Raw genomic sequence first — 19,296 nt, forward strand, 5'->3', positions numbered from 1 at the left:
TGGCTAACTCAGATGTGTTTCCTGCTCTGTATTTATTTTTCTCTCTATTTTCCTCATTAAAACTTCCTTCTTTTATAATAATCCCTGCAGATCTCTGCTCTGTGCTTTCCAAGGTGAGAACTAATTATTAGACAATTTGTTAGTAACATGTGACTGGTGTTCTGGGGCTAGTTTAATCTTAATAGAGCATGTGTTTTATAAACACGAGCATTTTTCAGAAAGGTAGAAAGCTCTAGCAGTAGGCTATTAACTGTTTTGGCTTTTAGTGAAAATGCTTCACAAGTAGGGAGAAATGTTGGCATCTTCCAATACTTTCTGAGTTCATAGTACATATCCAAAAGACAAAGACAATCCTATTTAATAGTGATTTTACATACATGGAATGATTAACTGCTTCCTCCATCATATGCCAGGATCTTTCCAGAAAATCTTTTTAGAAACTTTTTAGACTTCATCATTTTGTTTGTATTTATTAATTGTTTTGAATAAATTTCAACTAGAAAAAAAGATTTTAATCAGGCAGGAAAGAAAACCTAGAGAATACAGTTAATAAGAAATTTGGACAAATATTATCTATTATTAAAATCCTATACAATGTATTTCTTCATGGGTAATAAAACATTAATTGTTATATGTTTTCACATATAATAGATACTAGCATAGCTAGTATAGTTAGTGAGTTTATAGTTAATGAGTCCATTTTAAATATATGGAGAAAAATATTAACACAAGTGCATTTTCACTTGAAGTTTTTTCCATCTCTTCTTAATATGTCAATGCCTTCCTTAATGTGAAGTAAGAGTTATAGATTTTTGTGACTAATATTTTACCTCTCAGAATAAAATAGAATGTTAGTCTCCTTATTCATTTTAAAAGAACTTGCCTCTTGCTTAGCATCTGTGAAGCCCTAAATTCAATCCCCAGTACTGCCTCCTGCCCTGCCCTAGATAAAATACAACTTGCCTCATCACTAACATATTGAGGCAGGAGGTCTTTGGGGAGGTTTAGGCAGGTCTGTGTTAATTCTCTTTCATTCATCTCTACCTCAATGAATACATAGTTTTTTTTTTTCATTTTGACTCTCTCTTTATTTTGGAATGATTTTTTAAATTTGTTTTAATTAGTTATACATGACAATAGAATGCATTTATGCATTTTGATATTCATAGATGGGATATAATTTCTCATTTTTCTGAGTGTAAATGTTGCAGAATCATATTGGTTATGCAGTCACATATATACATTCAGTAATAATGTCTGTTTCATTCTACTATGTTTTCTATCCCCACATCCTCTCCTCACCCTTCCTATCACTTCCCTCTACTGATTAAGATTATTTTTTTCAAGAAATGGAAATAGTTATGAGTGTTTTTTTTCATGATCATTCACACAATCCATGCTACTTATAAAAAATAAGAAAGTATAGAAAATATAAAGAAGGAAATTAAAATCTCTTAATTTTAACACCAAGAAGAAAGTATTGTAATGTTGACTTTTATGGAATTTTAAAAACTTTTGATTGAAGCCTCCCTGAACTGGTTCTTAGATCTGGACATGACCTTCTGCTATAACTGGTCACTTTATGGAGGCCCATTTTTTTATTGTCTACCATTTCCCCTAAAGTTTGGTAGCATTTTCTTTCACATTATGATTGAATAGATGGCTGCTGGACATAAAGTACATCGGAAAGCAAATGGAAACTACACTTTAGGTTTTTTGCAGTATTAAAGTAAGTAATAAGCTTAAAGAGGTTGAAGATATGTGAATTATAAGGATTCAGAGACACTCCAGACAGGTTTTATTGGGCACCTTTGAAAAATTTGGAACAAATTTAGTTAGGTTCTCTATGACTTTTGCTTATTAAAACCTATACAATGATACAACAGACACTAGTATGGCAGTATGTGAAAACATGGATGTGTAACCAATGTGATTCTGCAATCTGTATACGAGGTAAAAATGGGAGTTCATAACCCACTTGAATCAAATGTATGAAATATGATATGTCAACAGCTTTGTAATGTTTTGAACAACCAATAATAAAAAAACCCTATACAATGTATTTCTTCATGGGTAATAAAATGTTAATTGTTATGATAAGGATTTAGAGACACTCCAGACAGGTTTTTTAATTATTGATTTTATATTGAACATTGTTAATTTGGTATACTTGTGAAGTCATCTGCCCATGAATATTTAGTGGCTTTCATTATTATGTAAAACATAGACAATGGAAAATAAATAGTTAATTACATTTAAATTTCATTGAGCCTGGACTCTTCAAATGTAGTTAATATTAATATATGTAGGATTTTTTCCGTTTATGATATCGAACTATATATGATATATATAAAATGGAGGAAAGGCAGAAAATATCCCATTGAGAACTTCTAGCCTAAGTGTGTGTGTGTGTGTGTGTGTGTGTGTGTGTGTGTGTGTGTGTGTTATAGGCATGGATTTGGTGAGTAAGGATCAACAATATTTTTCTTAATGGTAGTATTACTGAATGAGCAATAGATAGGATAGGATTTCTTATAGGAAATTGCACTCCATTTGAAAACATTCAAGCATGGATATCTTGGACACGCAAGCTGTCATTATATCTCTCTGGTAACAGACCAGTAATCCAATATGGCCTCTTTTATAATAGAAACTTTGGCAATTCCCAGAGATATTATTCTGTGCCACATTAACTATTCTTGTGAGGTATAAATAAGAAGCATCGTTGGTAAGAGTAGATATATTTTTAAACATTTTATTTTTAAAACATGGAAGTTCTCTTTCAAAAATTACAATCTTGGCAAGCAAAATCATGTTTGGCTTGGAAAAAAAGAATATAAATTTCTGAAAGGAAAATATCGTAATTATAAAGATTTTCATTCATTGTGAACTTAGACCAAGAAAAAAATGCATCTTTAAAGATAATTAAATTCACTAAATTCACAATATATTTTTAAGAATGTAATTATTGTGTATCAATTCTGTTTGCTTGTTATTTTTTGTCACAGAAGAACTATTCATGAGTTGCAAAATATTTTGAAGTTTTAGACTACGTTATAAATTATTGAAAATAAATATATTTAATTTTTATTCATGAAGTGTTAAAGTATCATCTAAAAATTAAATTTGTTTGTCTGTTTCATTTTCTGAATCACTCATTTATTCAACAAATATAGAATTCCCTGGTACCACTGTACTGAGTTGTTGTAGGTAAGCAAAGATATAATAAACACTATTCTTTCACTCAAAGATCTTGAATTGGGAATACGAGTTGTAACAGGTGCCTGTATGACTATAATCCTAAGTAAAAAAAAAATGAGGAGAAAGTAGTTTTCATTATTTTTGGCTTTGTTATAAACCACTATAAAATTTAGTGACCTAAAATGATAGCTTATTTTTTTATGAAGGATTTTAGAAAGTCTACTTTTCTATGAAAGCAATATGAACGCAGGCAAAAATTGTCAAAAATCAATATTTTCAGAAATCTGTAACTGAATCAAGGGCTTATCACAATCTAATGACCATTTATTTGAGAAAACATTGAACCTCAATAAGACTAGCAGGCTTTGTGGCATTCTAACTTGTCCTATTCAGATTGCTCTCCCTGACGCTATGTTAGACTTGAAAATCAGCAGCTCCAAAATCAGTAAAAATGTAGCCTAGCATCATTGGAGGGGAGAGCAGTACGGAGTTTATTGTAGGCCATGTTCTGAGAGGACTGCATTACTTTACCTGGCTGTTAGTTACCTGAAAACCCAGGTTTACAGTTTTTCTTTATTTTAGTTGATCAGAGCTTGCCCAGTGAGAACAGCCTTTTCCACTGGACATTACATGAAATTAAAATTTTATAGGAGAAGCTCAAGAACACATTCCAGGTGGGAGAAAGAAGAACTTGAAGATAGTTCAGTTGAAATGATTCATTTTGGGGGATGACAGAAAGAGAAGGAAATAAAGAAAATGAATCTTTAAGACCTGTATGGCACCATCGGGCATGCCAACATATGAATAATAGAAATTCCAGAGGAGAGAAGGACAGGGTGCCAAAATCATAATATGGGGAAAGAAGAGTCTCTTGAATAAAAGATACTGGGAAAACTGGATATCCATATGCAAAAGAACTGGGTGGAACCCATACTTCATACTGCATTCAAAAATTAATTCAGAATACATTAAAAAACCCTGGATTTAAGAGCTAGGATAACAAACTCTCAGAGGAAAACAGGGATAGATCTTTGCAGCCTTGATTTGGCAATGGAGTCTTATATAGGACAACAAAACCAAGCAAAAGAAAAAAAAGGACAAATAGATAAATTACACTTTATCAAAATGAAAGGTTTTTGTACATCAAAGTACATCATCAAGAAAGTGGAAAAAATCTGGAATGGAAGAAAATTTTGCAAATCTTTTATATGAAAAGGGTCTAGTATCTTCAATATATGAATATTACAAAAAAAAAAACTTAGAACTCAACAACAACAAAAAAATAATTACATGAATATGTTCAATATCATTAGTCATTAGGAAAATGCAAATCAAAACCAAAATGAGGTACCACTTTACACCCAATAGGATAGCTACACTGAAAAGAACAATTTTTGGTGAGGATGTAAAAAAATTGGAACCCTCAAATCTTGCTGGTAAGGTGATGATTCAGCTGCTGTGCCCTTTCTCAAAAAGTTATAGGGAGAATTACATATGACCTTACATTTCCACTCATGAGTGTATACCTAAAAGAACTGCAGAGAGATACTCAAACACAGGTTTGTTCATACTCTCACTTTTCAAGAGTGGAAACAGTCCAAATTTTCATCAATGGATAAGTGTAAGAGCAACTGTGGCATATATATGTGATGAACTATCAAGCCATTAAAAGGAATATAGAACTAATACATGCAACCACTGAGATGAACTTCCAAAGCATGAGATGTAAAAAGAGACAAAAAGAAAAGTCGCATAGCTTTCACTATGCCATCTATGTGAAAAATATATGAGAGAAGTATCTATTTTAAGAAAGTTCTTGTTGCTAAGAACTGGGAGAATACAGACAGACTATGGAAATTGTATGGATTTTTACTCTAGAGTGATGGAAATGTTTTGGAATTAGATAAAAGATAGTGATAGTAAAACAGTCAATGTAATTGATTACAATGAAATATTTACATAAAATGGCTGATTTTATGTTACATGGATTCCTATCTCAATAGGTTTATTTTTGTAAAAAGAATGATCTCAAATAATTAATGTCCCACTTTAAAAAACTGAGTACAAAGAACAGACTGAATCTAAAGCAAGAAGAAGGATGAAATGAAAAAGAGAGAGGTTAGAGGAGGGGAAATGAAGAATGACTGATTATGGGTAGGAGTTTCTATTGTAGGTGATGAAAGTGTTCTAGAATTAGATAATGTTAATATCTCCCAATTTTATGAATATACTAAAACCACTGGCTGTAACTGTTTTAAAACCTGAATTTAATGATATAGGAATAGTATATGTGTTTTTTTTTTTTTTAAAGAAGGTGTTACTCCCATGACTGGTGCCCCAGGGCTTTCTCAATGTGACTAACACTCCCCCATACCGTGGTAGCCTCACCTTTCTTATGCAGCAGTTGGCTTCCAAATGGAAGAAACCAGAAGCCAGCACACTTATTTTTTAAATTTTTTAAAAATTATTCATTTATTCTTTTTAATTATACATGACAGTAGAATGTATTTTGATATATTACACATACATGGAGTATAACTTCCCATTCTTGTTTGTACATGATGTGGTGTTACACTGGTAATGCATTCATATATGACCATAGGAAAGTAATGTCCAATTCATTCTACTGTCTTTACTATTCCCATTCCCCCTCCCTTCCCTTCATTCCCCTTTGTCTAATCCAAAATACTTCTTTTTTTTTTTTAAGAGAGAGTGAGAGACGCAGATAGAGAGAATCCTTTTTAATCTTTATTTTTTAGATTTCGGCGGGCACAACATCCCTGTTTGCATGTGGTGCTGAGGATCGAACCCGGGCCGCACGCATGCCAGGCGAGCGCGCCACCACTTGAGCCACATCCCCAGCCCCCAAAATACTTCTATTCCCCGCACTCCGCACCACTTATCGTGTGTTAGCATCAGCCTATCAGAGAGAATATTTGGCCTTTGGGTTTTGGGGATTGGATTATTTCACTTAGCATGATAGTCTCCAGTTCTAGCCATTTACTGGCAAATGCCATAACTTTATTCTTCTTTATGGCTGAGTAATATTTCATTATATATATATCACATTTTCTTTATCCATTCATCTGTTGTAGGTACCTCGGTTGTTTCCATAGCTTAGGTATTGTGAATTGAGTAATATTTCATTATATATATATATATATATATATATATATATATATCACATTTTCTTTATCCATTCTTCCTCACTGGACTCCTGAGAATCTTGATAAGCAGGAAACAGGCTCTACAGAAGCCAGTAAGGTGTGTGTGTGTGTGTGTGTGTGTGTGTGTGTGTGTGTGTGTGTTGAGCATAAGAACATGAGGATCCATATTATCTCCTCCTTCCTCATGTAGCCAGACAAGAGGCAAGAAGTTTATTAGCTATAGAAATTAAGCCAGACTGAGGCTAAACAGGATAGAAAGGGAAGGAATAAGGTTGACATCAAAAACAGGAGGGAAGAGTTTATTTGTGGTGACCTATAGGGCTCATTCATATACTACTACTTCTAGAATGCCTGTGGTCAGGTAGATTCCACTTACCAAAAGTGAAATAGAAGAATTCTTTGGATGAACCCAGTATCGAAATAATCACCCTGAATTAACATTTGATGAGCCCTTTATGGGATCTATCAGTTATCATCTATACAATGAAGCTTGCTTGTCAACATACCATGCCAGCATACACATTCACAATCAGTGCTTCATTCTTAAATATGAGTAGCCTCTATAATTTCACCAGAAATTATAGAGTATAGCTTCCAAATAGAAGAGAGAAGCCAAATTGTCATAAAGGAAAAACTAACACAGATGAAATAGAGATATGCAAAGGAGCACAGAAATAGACTTATATGTAATTGGTAGAGTTAAACAGATACCATAGGATATTTTGAAGAAAATAGCTAAATAGAATATTGAATATAATTCTATATTAGTCAAATTGATGTTGAGTACAAAGACTAGACAATCAGAAATATCCTTCCATTAGAGTAAAATTAGAAGATGTAAAAATATAAGAAAAAGGGTAAGAACACTAGATAGATTGTACAGTAGTTAAGCAGGTGTCTAGAAATGGAGTTCCTTAAAAAAGGGGATAAGAGAAAATGTCATGAACAAAATAATAGAAGAAATTCTTGTTAATGTACAATCTATATTAAAAGATGGGTTCGATACAGTAAACGGAAATAATAATGCCCAGAATCACACATTGTCAAATTCAAGAACACTGGAGACGGCATTCAGATCCCAAGAGCTTCAATGTGGAAGGTGGCAGAACAGAGGCAAGAAATTGGAAGTGAAGTGGAGCCACAGGCTATTATTGCATGTAATAGGAACACCTGTGGGGCTTGAGCTTTCCTTTAAAAGTAATTTTGCTATAACTAAGCAGTTCAAAATTTCAAGTTGAAAATATGTTTGGTGTTGCCTCTTATCACCACATGTACCCATCTTTCAGGTCTTCAGTGCCAGACAGAAATTATAGGCACCAAAGGCTAGGTTTATTGTTTTGTTTAAATAAGCAATGTTACTTAAATCAATGCAATAATTGTCACTAGTGAAATTTATTTTATTACTACTGACATTTCATAGCAAATTCCATTTTTGACACTTTCATTTTGATGGATTTGATGAAAATAAATTATTTGCTAATTTTTTACTTACTTAAGAAGGGATATCATAATGTAGTTGCATAAATTTTCAAGAAAAGATAAAACTAGAGTGTATATAATTGTACTTATACACACAGGGATGCTCTTGGTTAAGTTGAAAATGTTGCAGGCCAAAATGTCTTTAATGCACTTAATCTACCATACATCACAATTTAGCAACACAATACACCACAGAGTATCATTTGTTTACCTTCCTGATCACATGGCTGACTGGAATGGCCCCTTGCCGATACTTGGTATCAAAAGATAGTATTGTATAAAGCATGGTGTATGACACATCTCTATCCCAGAAAAGATCAGAATTTGACATTTGACGTAATATGATTTCTACTGAATGCATATTACTTTTACGCTATCATAAAGTCAAAATATTGTAAATCAAACCACTTGATCTTTTTCTCTCTCCGCACACTCAGACATTCATAAACATGCATATATGTGTGTGTGTGTATATGTGTGTGTGTGCACGCACATGTAAATACATACATGTGTGTGTGTTTAACCAACTGAATAAGAACTTTGGACAATGACAGCTTTTTCACATTATTTCCTTATTTCCCTACCACATGTGACTTTGTGACTGCATTAGAGAATGCAGAAAGTAAAAAGAAAATTTCAGTATTCTCTGTGACAGTTTGTCAGTTTCAATAACTGTCAATTTCAGTAGAGCGAAGTTAGTAGTTAACATCACAATGTATGGCATTTTATTTATATATAAAACTTATATGTGTGTCTTTAAGAGATGATTACTTACTATTCTTTTTAAGAAAAGCAGATTTCCTGTTTTGCAGAGTTTTCAAATATACTGGGAATAAGTTTTAAAATCAGCATAGAGAAATATGTTTCTCATGTGCTAATTAATGCTAAATTCAAGATTTTTGTTGTGAAATTTTTGTCTAAGTTTCATCATGATTTTAATGAAACCAGTATTTTGAAGCAAGATTGAGGTAGAATATGTGAACTGTCTTTAGATTTTTGCTACCTAGAATTTTTTTTTAAATTTTCTTAAATAAAAAATAAAACTAAAATTTCTTCATTGTATTTAATAGCATCTTAAATTAACACCAGAAAATCTGTATTAGGAACTCATTTGCAAAGCAATCTGTATACGGGGTAAAAATGGGAGTTCATAACCCACTTGAATCAAACTGTGAAATATGATATATTAAGAACTATGTAATGTTTTGAACGACCAACAATAAAAAAAAGAGTTTAATGAGATAAAATTCACTTAAAAAATATGCATTTACTTATTTATAGTATTCTTTGAAATTCTCTGTATACATCTCTACCAACAAAATCAAGAAGTATTATGTATGTGCTGGTAAAGGGCTACTATTTGTTAGACTGCAGTGAATTCTGAGATTTTCCTATGTTGGGACATCTCAATGTCTAAGAAAATATAGCAACATAGTTCTATAGCCTGTCCACTTGTGTTTATATGCCTCAAGCTTTAGCTACATCATACCAGTTGATTACAAAAAGGGAGAGAATTAGATAAAAATATCATAGGAAATATAGTCATGGCTGCTTCCATATTTCCATTCAATAGATTAGGGCAAATTGAATAATAAATTATAAACTCATTAAGAAAACTATGACTGAGATACTATGGTGCAAGGAACTTCATACTTTTTTTCTCTGTCCTTGCCATCTTCAGTCTCCCCACAATAGTTCTTTCTTTTTCTCCCACAGTAAGATATTTCCTAAAGGCCTTCCTGAGGAGTTCTCTGTAGCAGCTGTGTTTCGTGTACGAAGAAACACCAAAAAGGAGCGGTGGTTTCTGTGGCAGGTTTTAAACCAGAAAAATATGCCACAGGTAAGATGCTATGAGAGTTGTGTCTGTTAATTCTGTTGTGTGCCAGACCAGGTGTGTCTTTGAACTGCGTGCCCAAATTTGGGAACTGATATAGTATCCAAATATTCTTTTACAGGAGTTATCAAGAGGCAATTACAAGTTTTCTAATGATAGGCTTGCTCAGATCTATAATGTGATAGTCTTGTGGATGAGACAGGATTCTTTTTAACTCTGATATCCATATTTTGTCTGAAGAAGCTGAAACTGCTCTTCTTTGCAACTTTCATTGATTAACACCACTTCCCTAATAATTTCTTCATCTTCTATCAACTCTGATATTATGTATTATTTTTAAAGTGATTTTTTGATTCTTTAAAAGACTAGGAATGGGACCACCATATACTCCAGCTGTTCTTCTGCTCTTTGGTATTTATCTGAAAGATCTAAAATCAGCATAGTATAATGATGCATTCATACCAATGTTAATAGCCACATAATTCACAATAGCCAAGTTATGGAACCAGCCTAGGTGTCCTTCAGTAGATGAATGGATAAAGAAATTGTGCTATATATACACAATGAAACCTTAAAGAAGGATGAAATTATGCCACTTGTAGATAAATGGATGGAATTAGAGACTATCATGCTAAGTAATTAAGCCAAACTCAGAAAATTGAGGCTCAACTATTTTCTCTCATGTTCAGAAACTAAAGAGATGAAAAAAGGGGTGAGGGGCATCTCATGAAAATGGAAAGAAGATCAATAAATTTGAGAAAAGAGATTGGGGGCGGGGGAAGGATGGGCATTGGGAATAAAATTACCAAATTATGCTATATCTATGTAAAAATAAATCACAATGAGTCATATAATGCACTAATTAAAATATCAATGGCAACATTGGTTGGGAAATCAGTGGAATAAGAAGATAGAGGGAGGGAGGAGAGTATGTTCTTCACACATATTTTTTTGTCATGAAAATTATCAAAAATTAAAGAAGTAGATCTCAACTTGCATGCAAAAGATAAATAATCATATTCTCACTAAATTGGTAACCTTGAATTCTTGAATTATTCACACAAAACAATAAATTATATATAAGCTTATATTTAAATAAAATATATAATTTATACAGTATGCTCTAAAATGTAAACCTTATATTTTAGGTAAATTTATACTTTTACTTATAAGTATAAAACATACAATACAGTTATGAAATTATAGACACATACCCACTCTTAGATGTTGTCTCAAGAAAGAGTGTATTACATTCACTGGATAGCCCATGTCAAACTCAATTTTGAAGCAAGTGTTTACTTTTGTTTCTTATTAAAAATCTGGTAGGCACAGGTGTCATCTAAAGTATTTTACTAAATGCGTCATATATTACAAGCATCTTGAGATTATACTTGGGTGCTTTAATAATTTTGAACATTGATTTTTAGAACATTCAAAAATAATTTGCATTTTTTTTCAGATTTCTGTCGTAATTGATGGTGGAAAGAAGGTGGTAGAGTTTATGTTCCGAGCTGCCGGGGGAGACATGTTGAATTACATTTTTAAAAATCGGGAACTCCGTCCTTTGTTTGACCGTCAGTGGCATAAACTTGGCTTCAGCATACAATCCCAGGTCCTTTCACTCTATGTGGATTGCAGTTTAATTGCAAGCCGGCAGACTGATGCGAAGGACACTGTGGATTTTCATGGGAGGACAGTTCTGGTGGCACGAGCTGCTGATGGCAAGCCTGTGGACGTAAGTCGTGGTGGTTGTGAAGGAGAACTAGCACCATTTTCAAGTAAAAATTATCTTATGGAAAAATGTCTCCCTCTGATTACTATGTAATGGACCTGCTTCTCATCACTGTTTAATTGCCCACTGATATATGAAATTATTTCTTTCCAGCTTTATTTTCATACATATTATATGGTATTTTTACCCATTTTCTCTAGTCAGTGAATTTAAAAGAATTTGGGCATGCCTTAAAAATAAGATTATTGGGCTGGGGATGTGGCTCAAGTGGTAGCGCGCTCGCCTGGCATGCGTGCGGCCCGGGTTCGATCCTCAGCACCACATACAAACAAAGATGTTGTGTCCCCTGAAAACTAAAAAATAAATATTAAAAAATTCTCTCTCTCTCTTTTAAAAAAAATAAGATTATTAAAAGTAAACTTTATTAAAAATTGAAAATAGTACACAAAATGTGAGTTTGGTCTAAGTCCATATGTTTTGAATAGAAAGGATTGGGAAAAGATGAACTTTAAATTAACTGGTTCCAGATTATCTGGTCTTTTCACTCAAGAACAATAGGCTATTTATTCACCATCACAATAGCAATTGCTTTGTATTACAGACTACTTTTTATAAGCTTATAATGGTTTTTCAGGATTCTTTTAGACTGACATACAATCGCTGAATGCATCAGTAGGTCATTTGGATGAGAAAAATTGGCTAGAAAAACTCTTTCAGATGAAGAGTTCCTTTAAAATTACGTCTGAAGCTAAGATGATATAGATTTATTATTGATTTCCCTAGAAAGAGAGGCCTATGATCTTTAAAAAAGTGAGATATATCTAAATTTGATGGCTACTAAATTTGATAGTAGGAAAGTCCCTAAAATTCCAACTGCTGATTGCCAGTAGGAATGCCATTCCTGTTAACACAAAGTACTTAACAGTTTGATTTTATTTCAAAAATACAGCTTTATGCAAATACATATTTGGCAAGCTTATTTCTAAAGGACCCTCTGGAAGTGTGTGAGTGTGTGTGTGTGTGTGTGTGTGTGTGTGTGTGTGTATGAATATATGCACTATTATATATAATATATGCATGCACCATATACATGCATACATATATGCATATATGTGTGCGTATGTGTGTATGATTATAAATACTCAATAAACTATTATTTTTGAAGTCTTTTCTCTCAGAGACAGTAAGTGAGCAAATCAATTAGAATGTCATAACCAGGGCACAGAGATGAACATCAAAACAGGTCAGAGCAGAGGCCACCCATTCTGAGGACAGGCCATGATGGCAACAGGGAGAATGAGCGGTTTGAGGCTCAGACAGATGAGATTTTAACACGTTCTTCTGAGCCTCAATATCTTCAATTATAAAACAGAGATGGTGGAGTTGCTAGTTGTATTGTGTCTATGCAGTAGTTCCTAATGTGTGGTCAGTTCTCTATAAATTCATTTATCTAGTCAGGACCAGACATGGCATTCAGCCCTGGCATAAGAAGATGAAAAAGGAAAACACTAATCTTTGGGCTCTTGAAATATCAAAGTTCAAAAGAAGGATTAAAATATGTCAGTAAATGGTGGCTACAACTGCTAATATTATTAATCACAACAAAAATAGTACTAGACAGACTTTTCAGAAAAGACTGTCCAAGGCAAAATGGGGAATGGGGACCCGCAGGTAACAGGAGACTATGAGTTTCATCACAAGGGAAGAAAATAGATTTCTCTCCAGATTAGGAAGAGCAAAGTGGGCTCTGTTTCCAGAGGATCTGAAAGAACCAAAGAACAGAGATAAATTTATGGGAAGAGGGGCAGCAGAAGAGAGGAGTGAGTTATGGCTAGTGGTAACTGGTCTTTGAGCTAAACTTCTGAAGATTAAGTGTCCTGTGTCTCATTAACTTCTCACCTGATGACAGAATTGACCCCAGAACATAAGGCTGAAGAATATATCAGTCATGTCCTTATAAAAGTAATGTCAAAATTATGGTACTACTAAAGAGTGCTTTCACTACTACTGTATGGGGATTTCATACTGTAATGTGGTATCATTAGTTGAGGATGAAATTGAAGGCATATCATGAGATTGTCACTGAACTAAACAACCAAGCAAAATGTGTGTGTGTGTGTGTGTGTGTGTGTGTGTGTGAGTGTGTGTGTATTAGGATTTCTGATCCTACTAAAGCTCCAAATGGACTATTTTTCCCTCATCTCTATACAGGTTCTCTGATTCATAAGACCTGTTGGAGTATGACACTGTTTTATTTATTCAGATGCTTGTGCTTTTATGGGAGAGAGGTGATGAGACTAATATAAAAAAGATTTTTTAAAATAAATCTTCACTTTGACAAGAGTCAATCTATAATTTAGTCCTACACATTCTCTTTCTAAAGCGCTGTATCAGTGAGGAATTATAAGATATTAAATGAATATAAAAGACAGAGTTGATTGTAGTTTCAATGTCATATGATTAAGTTAACTTGATTAAGTTCCAGTCCTTCAAAAATTGATAATCAATCTTTAGTTAAGTAAAATAATTCATATTCAGTCCTAGCACAGTGGATGGCAAATAATAAGAATTCAATATTTCTTGTCCATTTTGATAACAATGTTGATGATGAGTTTTCACTAAGAACAATATTAATTAAATGGAATTTCCATTACTCATTCTACATAACTTATATGTTACTGTCAGTATTTCATTAGACTATGGAAAACAGTGGGCTTATTATATTTTTACAAATAAAAGTTAGCCTTGGTAACCTTGAAAAAAGTAATTGAAAATAAATCATTAGCCAGCTGGGCACGGTGGTGCATACCTGTAATCCTAGCAGCTCTGGAGGCTGAGGCAGGAGGATCACAAGTTCAGAGCCAGCCTGGGCAATGGCGAGGTGCTTAATAACTCAGTGAGACCCTATCTCTAAATAAAATACAAAATAGGGCTGGGGATGTAGCTCAGTGGTTGAGTGCCCCTGAGTTCAATCCCCAGGCCTCTCCCCCACAAAAAAATCATTAAATTTTATTTAGACTCAGAATTTTGCATAATCTGCAAATCTTAGGCTATTCATTATTCCACACAGTGTTTGGAGTTCCTAATGCTTACTTGAAGCTAAACTGATTTTTATTTTGTTTATCTCAGTGCAGAGTAAAAGTTACAGATTTTTTTTCCATTTTTAATTTTATTTTATTTTTTAAAGTTTCACAATTAATGAAAGATGTCTGCCTTCTATTATGATAGGATCGTAACTTTACAATTTAGTCTTTCTATACAAAGTAATTGTTGATTAACCTCAAAGCAATGCATAATCTAGCTCTATTATGTTGGGAAATACAAAGAGAGCAAGGTAGAGAGAGAGGAGAAAGGAAGAAGGAAGGGTTAAGATTCCTAATCCATATTATAATCAAATCATCATAGAATTATTGATTAAATTCATAAATATCCAAACACAGTCTAATTTGAAGGTTCCCATAAATACCTACTCATATAAAGCATTATTTAATATAATATGTCAGTGCTTAAGGAGTTCATCCTATTTAAGCATTTAGTATAGTGTTTTTTTTCCCATCAGTATTATTTTTTTTAGATAGTTGATCTTTCACTTAAAGTCAAGATTATACTTTACTTGTACTGCTTCCAATTTCATGTTCAAATACCTAGAAAAACTAAAAGTGAATCTTTGGAGCAAAAGAATCAATTATTTTTCTAAAAAGATAGTGAGTCTTCCTTAGAATTATACCAATATAGTATAAAATGCATAGGATCTAGGCAGAATTTATGAAACATAGATAAAACACATTTTATTTCCTTATTAAGAACAGTGCAACTATTTCAATACCTCAAATAAGAGGTCTGGAACTATAGATAAAGCCTTTCCATCACCTGCTCACACCTCAGACCTCATTTTTTCTCCAATTATTACATTGAAATGTCCTCATATTGTGCACATACTTCATTGTAGTGCCTACCAACTCGTCTCTTTAATTAAACACTTTTTTATTGTTGGAAAAAGTTACTCAAGGTTTGCAATTAATTTCATTACCTGATTATCTATAGATCTGCCTGTATATCTGACTCTATTTTCCAAGTGATCCATGAAATAACGAATCCTAAATTAAATAAAATATCTACCAGCAATTTATTCCTTGTTTTTTCAGTTAAATTAATGTAGTTATTTACTGCCTAGATGCAATTCTCAAAAATATTAATGATGTCTTACTACTAATTGTTTTAATAGATTGAACTTCACCAACTTAAAATCTACTGTAATACAAACTTCATAACTCAAGAAACATGTTGTGAAATATCAGCTACTAAGGTAAGTTAATTTTCTCAGTAAGTGAAGAATGAAGAAGGCCAATTATCTTTTAGTTGTATAATCTATAAGGTCCAAACATAGGGCAGTGCCTGGTATCTTCTGTTGAAGCCATGGGACTAATGTATTCTAGGTGTGGAAGCCTTCTTAGTGCTTTTCCACAGTATTCAAAGGTTTTTTTTAATTAATTAATTTTTTTATTGGTTGTTCAAAACATTACAAAGCTCTTGACATATCATATTTCATACATTAGATTCAAGTGGGTTATGAACTCCCATTTTTACCCCAAATACAGATTGCAGAATCACATCGGTTACACATCCACATTTTTACATAATGCCCTATTAGTAACTGTTGTATTCTGCTACCTTTCCTATCCTCTACTATCCCCCCTCCCCTCCCCTCCCCTCCCATCTTCTCTCTCTACCCCATCTACTGTAATTCATTTCTCTCTTTGTTTTTTTTTCCCCATTCCTCTCACAACCTCTTATATGTAATTTTGTATAACAATGAGGGTCTCCTTCCATTTCCATGCAATTTCTCTTTTCTCTCCCTTTCCCTCCCATCTCATGTCTCTGTTTAATGTTAATCTTTTCCTCCTGCTCTTACTCCCTGCTCTGTTCTTAGTTGCTCTCGTTATATCAAAGAAGACATTTGGCATTTGTTTTTTAGGGATTGGCTAGCTTCACTTAGCATAATCTGCTCTAGTGCCATCCATTTCCCTGCAGATTCCATGATTTTGTCATTTTTTAGTGCAGAGTAATACTCCATTGTGTATAAATGCCACATTTTTTTTTTATCCATTCATCTATTGAAGGACATCTGGCTTGGTTCCACAGCCTAGCTATTGTGAATTGTGCTGCTATGAACATCAATGTGGCAGTATCCCTGTAGTACACTCTTTTAAGGTCTTCAGGTAATAGTCCAAGAAGGGCAATAGCTGGGTCAAATGGTGGATCCATTCCAAGCTTTCCCAGGAATCTCCATACTGCTTTCCAAATTGGCCGTACCAATTTTCAGTCCCACCAGCAATGTACAAGAGTACCCTTTTCCCCACATCCTCGCCAGCACTTGTTGTTGTTTGACTTCATAATGGCTGCCAATCTTATTGGAGTGAGATGGTATCTTAGGGTGGTTTTGATTTGCATTTCTCTGACTGCTAGAGATGGTGAGCATTTTTTCATGTACTTGTTGATTGATTGTATGTCCTCCTCTGAGAAGTGTCTGTTCAGGTCCTTGGCCCATTTGTTGATTGGGTTATTTGTTATCGTATTGTTTAATTTTTTGAGTTCTTTGTATACTCTGGATATTAGGGCTCTATCTGAAGTGTGAGGAGTAAAAATTTGTTCCCAGGATGTAGGCTCCCTATTTACCTCTCTTATTGTTTCTCTTGCTTAGAAAAAAACTTTTTAGTTTAAGTAAGTCCCATTTGTTGATTCTTGTTATTAACTCTTGAGCTATGGGTGTCCTATTAAGGAATTTGGAGCCTGACCCCACAATATGTAGATTGGAGCCAACTTTTTCTTCTATCAGACGCAGAGTCTCTGATTTGATATCAAGCTCCTTGATCCATTTTGAGTTAACTTTTGTGCCTGGCGAGAGGAGGGGATTCAGTTTCATTTTGTTGCATATGGATTTCCAGTTTTCCCAGCACCATTTGTTGAAGATGCTATCCTTCCTCCATTGCATGCTTTTAGCCCCTTTATCAAATATAAGATAGTTGTAACTTTGTGGATTAGTCTCTGTGTCCTCTATTCTATACCATTGGTCCACCCGCCTGTTTTGGTACCAGTACTATGCTGTTTTTATTACTATTGCTCTGTAGTATAGTTTGAAATCTGGTATCGCTATGCTGCCTTATTCACACTTCCTGCTTAGAGTTGCTTTTGTTATTCTGGGTCTTTTATTTTTCCATATGAATTTCATGATTGCTTTATCTATTTCTACAAGAAATGCCGTTGGGATTTTGATTGGCATTGCATTAAACCTATAGAGAACTTTTGGTAATATCGCCATTTTGATGATGTTAGTTCTGCCTATCCATGAACAGGGTATATTTTTCCATCTTCTAAGATCTTCTTCTATTTCTCTCTTTAGGGTTCTGTAGTTTTCATTGTATAAATCTTTCACCTCTTTTGTTAGGTTGATTCCCAAGTATTTTATTTTTTTTGAGGATATTGTGAATGGAGTGTTTTTCCTCATTTCCGTTTCAGAAGTTTTGTCGCTGATATACAGAAATGCCTTTGTTTTATGCGTATTGATTTTATATCCTGCCACTTTGCTGAATTCATTTATTAGTTCTACTAGTTTTTCTGTAGATTCTTTTGGGTCTTCTAGGTATAGAATCATGTCATCTGCAAATAGTGATAATTTAAGTTCTTCTTTTCCTATTTTTATGCCTTTAATTTCTTTCGTCTGTCTAATTGCTCTGGCCAGTGTTTCGAGAACTATATTGAATAGAAGTGGTGATAGAGGGCATCCCTGTCTTGTTCCGGATTTTAGAGGGAATGCCTTCAACTTTTGTCCATTCAGAATGATGCTAGCCTGAGGCTTAGCATAGATAGCTTTTACAATGTCAAGGTAAGTTCCTGTTATCCCTAGTTTTTCTAATGTTTTGAACATAAAGTGATGCTGTACTTTGTCGAATGCTTTCTCTGCATCTATCGAGATGATCATATGGTTCTTATCTTTAAGTCTATTGATGTGGTGAATAACATTTATTGATTTCCGTATGTTGAACCATCCTTGCATCCCAGGGATGAATCCTACTTGATCATGGTGCACAATTTTTTTGATGTGTTTTTGTATCTGATTTGCCAGAATTTTATTGAGGATTTTTGCATCTAGGTTCATTAGAGGTATGGGTCTATAGTTTTCTTTCTTTGAGGTGTCTTTGTCTGGTATTGGAAGCAGGGTGATGTTGGCCTCATAGAATGAATTTGGAATAGCTCCCTGTTTTTCTATTTCCTGAAATAACTTGAAAAGTATTGGTATTAATTCTTCTTTAAAGGTTCTGTAAAACTCCGCTGTATACCCATCCAGACCTGGGTTTTTCTTGGTTGGTAGTCTTTTGATGGCTTCTTCAATTTCGTCCATTTATATTGGTCTGTTCAAATTGTGTGTATCCTCCTGACTCAGTCTGGGCAAATCATGACTTAAGAAATTTATCAATGTCTTCACTATCTTCTATTTTATTGGAATATAGGTTTTCAAAATAATTCCTAATTATCTTCTGTATTTCTGTAGTATCTGTTGTGATGTTGCCTTTTTCATCCCGTATGTTAGTAATTTGAGTTCTCTCTCTTCTTCTCTTCGTTTGCATGGCTAAGGGTCTGTCAATCTTGTTTATTTTTTTGAAGAACCAACTTTTAGTTTTGTCAATTTTTTCAGTAGTTTCTTTTGTTTCCATTTCATTGATTTCCGCTCTGATTTTAATTATTTCTTGCCTTCTGCTACATTTGCTGTTGTTTTGCTCTTCCTTTTCTAGGGCTTTGAGATGAAGTGTGAGCTCATTTATTTGTTGGTTTTTTCTTTTTTTGAGGAATGACCACCAGGCGATGAATTTTCCTCTTAAAACTGC

The 19,296-nt window shown here is 33.7% G+C and overlaps 1 protein-coding gene across 1 annotated transcript in view; it reads left to right on the forward strand.

Annotated features, from left to right (window-relative positions):
• Positions 1-19,296, forward strand: part of COL19A1 (collagen type XIX alpha 1 chain) — a 334,697-nt gene that overhangs the window by 43,011 nt on the left and 272,390 nt on the right. Inside the window, exons 5-7 of the mRNA XM_081293835.1 lie at positions 9,564-9,687; positions 11,141-11,416; positions 15,639-15,719. Coding sequence (XP_081149961.1) covers positions 9,564-9,687; positions 11,141-11,416; positions 15,639-15,719 — 481 coding nt within the window. The remainder of the gene's footprint in view (positions 1-9,563; positions 9,688-11,140; positions 11,417-15,638; positions 15,720-19,296) is intronic.

This window comes from Spermophilus citellus (assembly GCF_964194105.1).
Source record: "Spermophilus citellus genome assembly, chromosome: 5".
Classification (NCBI taxonomy): Eukaryota; Metazoa; Chordata; class Mammalia; order Rodentia; family Sciuridae; genus Spermophilus; species Spermophilus citellus.